Below are 9619 nucleotides of genomic sequence, written 5' to 3'. Positions count from 1 at the left end.
TCTTTCTCCAGGATAGACCACAGGTTAAGGCACAATGCAGCTCTCAATAAATATAAAAAGACTGAAGTTATACAAAGCACTTTCTCAGATCATAATGGAAGGAAACTGGAAATCGATAACAGGTAAAAGGTAAATTTGCAAATGTGTGGAGGCTAAACAACCCACTCCTAAATAATCTATGGGTCAAAGAAGAAATTGCAAGTGAAATCAGTAAATATACTGAGACAAATGAAAATGAGAACACAATTTATCAGAAATTATGGGATACAGGCAAGTGGCTGTGGCTCAATCAGTTGGGCTCCCGTCTACCATATGGGAGGCCCTGGGTTCGCATCCCGGGGCCTCCTTGTGAAGGCAGGCTCGCCCGCACGCTGCGAAGAGCCACCAGGTGCATCAAGGTGATGCAACAAAAAAGGGAGATAAACAAAAACACAGAAGAGCACCTAGCAAATGGACACGGAGAGCAGACAGTAAGCAAGTTGCAAGGGGAGGGGAAATAAAAATAAATACAGACACAGAAAAATGCACAGTGAATGGACACAGAGAGCAGACAGCATACAAAAAGCCATGGGGTGGGGGATCAAATAAAATAAAGTAAAATAAAATAAAATTATGGATACAACAAATACAGTCTTGAAAGAAATATCTGTTAGAATTAAAATTTATTTATATTAAAAAAGAAGAGAAAGCTAGACTGAAAGTTTTACCTGAAAAACTAGAGAAACTAGAAAAAGAACAGCAAATCAATCCCAAAGCATGCAGTAAGAAAGAAATAATAAAGATTAGAGCAGAAGCAAATGAAATTGAGAACAATGAAAAAACAGAGAAAATTGACAAAACCAAAAGCTGGTTCTTTGAGATCAGTAAAACTGACAAACCCCTAGCAAGACTAACAAAGAAAAAGAGAGAAAAGATGCAAAAAATACAACCAGAAATGAAAGGGGGGATATTACGACTGACCCCACAGAAATAAAAAGGATCATAAGAGGATATTTTGAGAAACTGTATACCAACAAACTAGACAATCTAGATGAAATGGATAAATTTCTAGAAATGCACAAACAACTTACACTGATGGTACAAGAAATACAAGAACATAACAAACCAATCACATTTAAAGAGATTGTATCAAAGATCTCCCAACAAAGAAAAGTCCAGGACCAGATGGCTTCACAGGTGAGTTCTATGAAGCATTTTGAAAAGAATTAATACCATCCTGTTTAAAACTTTTCTAAAAAACTGAAGAGGAGGGTAAATTACCCAACACATTTTAGGAAGCCAACATCCCAGAAGACCAGATAAGGATACAAGGAAAGAAAATTATAGACCAATCTCTCCAATGAACAAAGATGCAAAGATTTTCAACAAAATAATTGCAAATCGAATCCAATAGTATATCAGAAGAATTACCATGACCAAGTGGGATTTATTCCTGGTATGCAAAGGCTGTTCAAATTAATAAAATCAATTAACGTTATATACCACATTGACAAGTTGTAGGAAAAAAAACACATGATCATCTCAGTCAATGCAGAAAAGACATTTGACATATTCCAACATCCTTTCTTGATAAAAAATACTTTGAAAGGTAGGAATAGAAGGAAAATTCCTCAATCTGATAACGGACATATATGAGAAACCCACAGTCAACATGGTACTCAGCGGAGAAAGGTTGAAAGCACCTTTCCCTCTAAGATCAAGATCAAGAACAAGACAAGCATGCCTCCTGTCACCACTATTATTCAATATTATGCTAGGAGTTCTAGATAGAGCAAATAGACAAGAAAAAAAAAGACATCCAAATAGGAAAAGAGGAAGTAAAACTCTATCTGTGGATGACATGATCCTATACTTAGAAAATTCTGAAATGGCTATGACAAAGCTATTTGAGCTAATAAAGTTCAGCAAAGTTGCAGGATACAAGATCAACGTGCAAAAATCAGTAATGTTTCTGTACACTAGTACTGAACAATCTGAAGAGGAAGTCAGAAAAAAAAATTCCATTTACTATAGCAGCAAACAGACTCAAACACTTAGGAATCAATTTAACCAAGAAGTACAGGACCTATATTCAGAAAATTACAAAAAAAAAAACAAAAAACAAAAAACAAATACAAACTGCTAAAAGCAATCAAAGAAGACCTAAACAAATGGAGAGACATCCCATGTTCATGGATTAGAATACTACATATCATGAATATGTCAATCCTACCCAAACTAATTTATAGATTCAATGTAGTAGTAATGAAAAGCCTACTTTACAGAAATAAATGAGGCAATTACCAAATTTATTTGGAAGGGGAAGTGCACCTGAATAGTCAAAAGCATTCTAAAACAGAAGAATGATGTGGGAGGACTTCACTGCCTGACCTTGAAACACACTACAAAGCTGCAGGGGTCAAAAACAGCATATTGGCACAAAGACAGACCCATTAATCAGTGGAATAGAATTAAGAATCCAGAAATAAACCCTCACCTCTATGGTCAACTGGTTTCTGATAAACCTACCAAATCCATGTTAATGGGACAAAAGTCTTGTTTTGGGAGAACTGGATATCCATAACCAAAGAATGAAAGAGGACCCCTATCTCACTCCCTCCCTATACAGGAATCAATTCAAAATGGATTAAAAACATAAATATAAAATAACCATGAAACTACTTGAAGAAAATGTAGGGAACCATCTTCAAGATCTCATGATTGCTGGTGGTTTCCTGGATCTTATACCCAAAGTCTGAGCAACAAAAGAAAAAACAGATAAATGGGACATCCTCAAAATTCAACACTTTTGCCTCTGAAAGGACTCTGTCAAAAGGGTGAAAAGGCAGCTGACTCAATGGGAGAAAAAATTTGGAAATCATATATCTGATAAAGGTTTAACATCCACAATATATAAAAAGATGCTATAACTCAAAAACTAAAGGACAAACAACCTGGTTAAAAAATGGGCTAATGACTTTAATAGACATTTGTCCACAGAAGAAATAAAAATGGTGAAAAAAACACATGAAAAAATCTTCAACATCAATGGCAATTACGGAAATGCCAAATCAAAACTACAATCAGAACCTTTTATGTTCTTTTAAAATGTTTTTTAATGTAACATTCTATGTGATCTATTAACTTTAATTTAAAAAGTGTAAAAACAACTACAATGAGATATCATTTCACATCTATTAGAAGGGTGACTATTAAAAAGAGAAAACGACAAGAACTGGAGAAGATGTGGAGAGATAGGAAAGCTTATTCACTGTTGCTGGCAATGTGGAATGGTACAGCCACTGCGGAGGACTGGTTGGCAGTTCCTAAAGAAGTGGAATTTAGATTTGTCATGTGACCCAGCTATACCATTACTAGGTGTATACCCAGAAGAACTGAGGGCAGTGACCTTAATAGACATCTGCACACCTATGCTCATTGTGGTATTATTCGTGATTGCCAAAAGATGGAAACAACCTGGGTGTCCATCAAGTGATGAATGGATAAACAAATGGTGGGGTATATACATAATGGAATATTATGCAGCAGTATGAAGAAATGAATTTGTGAAGCCTATGACAACATGGTTGAACCTGGAGGGCATTATGTTGAGTGAAGCAAGCCAGACACAAAAGGACAAGTATTGTACGATTGCGCTATTATGAACTAAATATGTTATGTAAACTCATGGAGTTAATAAGTAGAATATGGGTCACGAGAAAATAGAAGAAGGGTAGGTAGAGAATGGAAGCTGAAGGTCACTCTGTTGCAAATTGGTAAAAAGGTTGTTTGTTAATCTTCGGAAATGAATAGAAAAGGTGAAATCACAACATAGCATTTGTAACTAGCAGTGCTATTATATGGGTATGACAGTGGTTGAAAGGGAAGTCTAAGATCATGTATATTACTAAAAGGAAAGCTAAGAATTGTAACATGGGATTGTACAGCATAGTAAAACCTCGTATGAAATATGAATATAGGTAATATTGCCTATATAAAACTGTTTTTCTTTGAAACTGAACAAAAATATGTTAATGTTACAAGATGTTAATATAGGCAGAAACAAACAAAACAAACAAAAAAACCCAATATTATGCTAAGTGCAAGAAACCAGACAGAAAGCACTACAAATTGTATGATTCCACTCATATAAAATGTCAATCTAAATCAATTTAGATGGGTCAATTTAAATCAATTAAAGATGGAATTATATTAGTGGTTATGTAGGGCTGTGGATGGATTCAGGGATCTAGAGGAGACTGCTAAAAGGTTTGGAGTGTTTCTTTATGGAGTAATGAAAATTGTTCTAAAAATTTTTGTGCTGATGAATGTACAACACGGTGATTATACTAAAAGCCATTGAGGGTACACTTTGGATAGATTGTATGTTATGTGAATATATTTCAATAAAACTGCTTTTAAAAAAAAGTCCATAGACTATAGAAAGCATGTCATAAGAGATGTCTCAATAAAAGGCTTTACACCACTGACTCCAAAAAAAAAAAAAAAAATTAGCCCTAAGGCAAAAGGGTAACAAAAAGTTTCTTAATCTGATGGTTATGAAGGTTATGAATAACAATCTGAGGAGGGCGCTAACATCAAGAGTTTCCCTTGTCTTGAAACTTTATTTCATGTTTAATTTCAGACAGCTCTGCCCAAAAAATGTTTTCACTTTTTCAGACTTTAATTTGGAACAGAATTGTTCTTGTGCCACATGAAGCATGCAAATCTGATCTCTAGGAAGAGAGGTCGCTGGGTGTTAGGAACCAGCAGGGGAAATCGGAATTCCTTTCTAGCTCTGTATTTTAAGCATTCCAGCCTCCTGAATTTCTAAACACTGTTTTATGCAGGAACTTTGTTTGAACAACTCAACTGTGCTCAATGGTAGATATGGGGGAATCAATTTCCAACTAGTAATAGAAAGCTTGTTGACTTCACTTCTTCCTTGTGACAGTTCCGAGAATTAAAAGAAAAAAAAGTCAAAAAGGCTGAAATGGCAATGAAAAACTAAGAACAAGTTTGTATTTATCTCGAATTAATTAATAGCAGAGTTAAGAAAGGACCTAGAAATATGGGCAGGAAACTGAGACATTTAAGAAACAACCATAAACAACCCTGTCATGAAAACTAAACTGTTCAAATTGCTGAATAAATCTTTACTTGTTCCCAAACTTGACAACAAATCCATACTTTGCTGTTCTATGATGTCTCTCCTCCCTCTTTCTAAAAAAGGAAGAAAATTAACCATCTAAAAAGGATTATAAATTACTGGTATTTCATAATCAAGCTGTCAATGGTATTTTTATGCTCTTCTAGAGACATTTCAATATCATCTTGTAAACAGCCCAGTTTTAATAAATACAATTACATTTATTCTGATATCTGAATCTACCGATCATCTCATTGAATTAGTTCCTGAATTGCTTTTATGAGGAGATGGGCTTTCCATATAAAATAATTAATTTGTGCTCCTAAATCGATTAGTGTAAACTTTAACAGTGTTTCCATGGCCTCTTAAATAAGTGAGAATCAAGAATTTTGTTCTAGGCCTTTTCTCTGGTGTATACGCGCCCACACTATATACATCCCTGGATTTTACCCTTAATAGGTAATTCATAATTAGTGTATCATCAATATTGTTTACACAGAGTAATTCTAAAGCAGTATGTTTGTCCCTTTAGAAAACTTATTAAATGTCTCATAGTGTATCACTAGCAATTTCCCTTGAACCGAGACAGGCCGGGCGCAGATGGGCTCACGCAGCTCGGAGCCCGCCTCCCACACGGGAGCGCTCTGGTTCTGTTCCCGGTGTCGCCTAAAGGAGACGAGGGGAAACCAGAGCAGCAGAGGAGGGAGCCGTCTGCGGGGCGGGGGAGAAGCCTGTACTTGATTGGAAAGAAAAAAAAAACGGAGACAGGTGTTCGTGAAGGGGCTGCGTTTATGACCCAGCGCCGGGTGAATAAGGCGACTAAGCAAAAAAGAAACGCTAGATGCAGGCCGGATTTGAACAGGGGCAGCGACTTCAGTGTAACAGACCAAAAGTGCTTGCCCCGAATCACAGCAAACGTCAGGAGGAGTCTTTGCTGGCCTTCCACGCTGAATGTCAAGGGCGAGCAGTCTACCGCCCTGCCCGGCCTCTGCTACAGACCTTATCCTTCTCCCCAAAGGCACCCAGGCGCAGCTGCTGGGGCTTGCCCTGCGGCTCAAGGGCGCTTCTTTGGGACGCCTGGAAGTACAAACGGGCTAAACCGAGACGCAACCACACGATGGCACTGCTTTAACAGACCTAGCCGGGAGGCCGCCCCGTCCGCCCCGAGCCGGTGCGCGCGAGCCGGGGAGGCTGCGGCCGGCCGTCCCGCGGCGTGGACACAGCGCTTGGGACGCCCATCTGTTCTTGGAGCAAACCCCGCCGCCCCTTGGCCGGCCTCGTCCCTAGCGCCGGCTGGACTTAGGCCCCGGAGGGCGGCCGGGGCAGGCCTCGGTCTTCCCGGGGCGTACGTGGCGCGCGGAATTCCTTCCCCCGAGCTTTCTCCGCCGCCGGGGGGCTCGAGCACCGGGTCGCGCTCGACGCGCGCTGCCCAGGTGGGGCCCGCCAAGGCGCACCTACGCCCGCCGCCCCGGGGGCCGCCGCTCGGGGGGCTGCACGCCCGCAGGCCCCCGCCCCGGCTCTCCTCCCCCCCGCCCAGGGTCGCCCTTCCCGCGGCGGCAGGAACCGGCTCGGGACGCGCGCGCCGCTGCCAAGGGGTGGTTTTGAGGACCGTGGACGTTCCCACCCCACAAACAGGAAGGAGAAGAGGGGGAGCGGCGTCCCGGCAGAGGGAGGGTCCTTCCCAGCAGCGCGGCCCGGCCCGGCGGGGGGGCGGGGCGCCCGGGGGGGCGGGCCGCAGATCGGGGGGCGCCGACCCGGGCGCCGCGGGGCTCCGGGGGTGGTGCACGCGGAAGGCGCGGCCTGGGAGTGGGTGACGGGGAGGAGGGTTGGGGGCACGCGGGGCGGGGTGGGGGCGGGAGGGGCCTGGGGAGGGCGCCCGCCCCTTCCCCGCCCCTCCACGCTCCCGAGTGGGGTCGGAGCGCCCCCGCGGCCCGGGGGCCGGGGCGGGGCCTGCGCCTCGGCGGGTAGAAAAGGGCGCGGCGCCGCCGGCGAGGTGACAGCCCCGCGCCCGGACGGCAGAGTCGGGCCTCCGCCATGAGCGCCGCGCTCTTCAGCCTGGACGGCCCGGCGCGCGGCGCGCCCTGGCCCCCCGAGCCCGCCGCCTTCTACGAGCCGGGGCGAGCGGGGAAGCCGGGCAGGGCCGCCGAGCCAGGGGCCCTGGCGGAGCTGGGCGCCGCCGCGCCCGCCATGTACGACGACGAGAGCGCCATCGACTTCAGCGCCTACATCGACTCCATGGCCGCCGTCCCCACCCTGGAGCTGTGCCACGACGAGCTCTTCGCCGACCTCTTCAACAGCAACCACAAGGCGGGCGCGGCGGGGGCCGCGGGGACCCTGGAGATGCTGCCCGGCGGCCCCTTGCGCGCCCCCGGCCCAGCCCCGCGGCCACTTAAGCGCGAGCCGGACTGGGGCGACGGCGACGCGCCCGGATCGCTGCTGCCCGCGCAGGTGGCGGCGTGCGCGCAGACCGTGGTGAGCCTGGCGACCGCCGCGCAGCCCACGCCCCCCGCGTCCCCCGAGCCGCCCCGCGGCAGCCCCGGCCCGCGACCCCCGCCCGCTGCCCCCCGGGATCGCGGTGCCGGCAAGCGCGGCCCCGAGCGTGGCAGCCCGGAGTACCGGCAGCGGCGCGAGCGCAATAACATCGCCGTGCGCAAGAGCCGCGACAAGGCCAAGAGGCGCAACCAGGAGATGCAGCAGAAGCTGGTGGAGCTGTCGGCCGAGAACGAGAAACTGCAGCGGCGCGTGGAGCAGCTCACGCGGGACCTGGCCGGCTTGCGGCAGTTTTTCAAGCAGCTGCCCGGCGCGCCCTTTCTCCCGGGACCAGGGGCAGCCGACGGCCGGTGACGCGCGGCCAGTGACTGACAACGACCCGACCTCAGGCCCGCCGCCCGCCCGCCCGTGCGGGGCGCCGCGGGGCCCGCTGGCTTCTGTGGGCGCGCTGCCACCCGAAGCCGCGGCGGACTTCCACCACGGAGCGCGAGAGAAGCTAGACCTGGTTAATTCACCTTAAATTATTTTTATAATGGTAGCTTTTTCTACATCTTACTCCTTTGATGCAGCTAAGGTACATTTGTAAAAATGACTTTTCAAACAGACCCTTTGTATTGTAGATAAGAGGAAAAGACTGAGCACGCTCACCTTTTTTATATTAATTTTTACAGTATTTGTAAGAATAAAGCAGCATTTAAAATCTGCCCTGCTCTCCTGTGTTCGCCGTGATTCCCGCACGCTGGGGCCCAGGACCCCGGGGAAGGGTCCAGCCCCGCTCAGGGCGTGCGTGGGCCAGCGGGGCAGCCGCGGGATAAAGTGAGAGCCCCACGGGCTTCTCGGGACGGCCTGGCCTGCTTTTGAGAAATGCCAGAGTCTGCCTCCAAATGCTTTAGCGACTGGTGCGCGGCTGTGAACTCGCGTTAGGCTGGTGGATTTCCCGTGGAAGGTGCTCCCAGCCCGAAGCCTGGCCTCGGGGCGGCGGGCAGGCCTGTCTCCGCGGTGTGGGGACCTGGGGACCCGGGAGCAGTCCAGAGCACGCCTTCAGCTGACTGCTTCAGTGTGAGTGGGTAGGGGGCTTCAGAGAAAACTGCCCCGAAGTCTGCTCATAGCTGCCCATAAGACTGAGGAAGATGAACGCAAAATCCCATGAAAGCCAAAGATGGTAGTTCAAAGTGCACAAAAATAGAAAACAGTCGTGGAGTAGATGAAACAGGCAGTCACAAAAGCTACTTAAAACCGGTTATCTTACCAGTAAACTCATGTTTGAAAGCTTAGTCCTGGAAAATGGATAAAACCGCCTGCCTTTTCCTACAAGAAAGCTTGAGTACCAGAGCCCTTTTCTTGCTTTAGGCTGCTGGTTGCCTTATGTAATTAACCACGGGCTGTCAGGATTATATTGCTATAAGGAAGGAGACAAAAAAAAAAAAAAATCCTTATTGTCCCAAGCTAGTGAGTTCCTGGTTTTATGCACTATTTAAATCTGTGCCAACAAAGCAAAAGATAACCCTATCCTTATCTATATGTAAATAAGGGGTTGTCTGTAGTGTAGTAGATGATCTGTTACTATTTGTGTCTGTAATCTTTGCTCCCTCTGTACAGCCCGCAGCATGATTAAACCAGCATATAGTAGAGCGAGTGATCTACATCTATGTAGTATAGCTGTAATCTACTGCAATCACACTGGTTAACTTATCTACTTTATGAGTAACAGTTTCACCTTTGGCATAGTTTTCCAAGCACATTTTCCAAAAAATACTGAACTGCAAAATGCTTTTAGGTTGGACGTTTATTGTATGTTATAATTTGGGACAAAGGTTTAAGCTTTGCAGGGTATTTGGGGGAAAGTTTAAGGCAAATACCGTAAGGAAAACATGCTGAGTCATGTTAAAATTTAAAAATGCTTTAAAACTACAATGACCAATTTTTTCCCCGATATGTTCATATTATTGGCTGAGACAATTAGAAAACGAATACCTCAAACTTATTTAAGCTTTAATTGAC

At 45.9% G+C, this 9619-nt stretch overlaps 1 protein-coding gene across 1 annotated transcript; it reads left to right on the top strand.

Annotated features, from left to right (window-relative positions):
- Positions 1-7094: 7094 nt before the first annotated feature.
- On the top strand, positions 7095-8116 carry CEBPD (CCAAT enhancer binding protein delta). The gene has a single exon (XM_004454038.4). The coding sequence runs from the start codon at positions 7163-7165 to the stop codon at positions 7970-7972; it is 810 nt and encodes a 269-aa protein (XP_004454095.3). The 5' UTR covers positions 7095-7162; the 3' UTR covers positions 7973-8116.
- The last annotated feature ends 1503 nt before the right edge of the window (positions 8117-9619 follow it).

Source organism: Dasypus novemcinctus, chromosome 14 (assembly GCF_030445035.2).
Source record: "Dasypus novemcinctus isolate mDasNov1 chromosome 14, mDasNov1.1.hap2, whole genome shotgun sequence".
NCBI lineage: Eukaryota > Metazoa > Chordata > Mammalia > Cingulata > Dasypodidae > Dasypus > Dasypus novemcinctus.
This window is presented reverse-complemented; position numbering and strand designations above follow the sequence as displayed.

Bases quoted from the DNA above. Each gene is read 5' to 3' on its own strand.
- CEBPD (XM_004454038.4), top strand. From the start codon at position 7,163: ATGAGCGCCGCGCTCTTCAGCCTGGACGGCCCGGCGCGCGGCGCGCCC.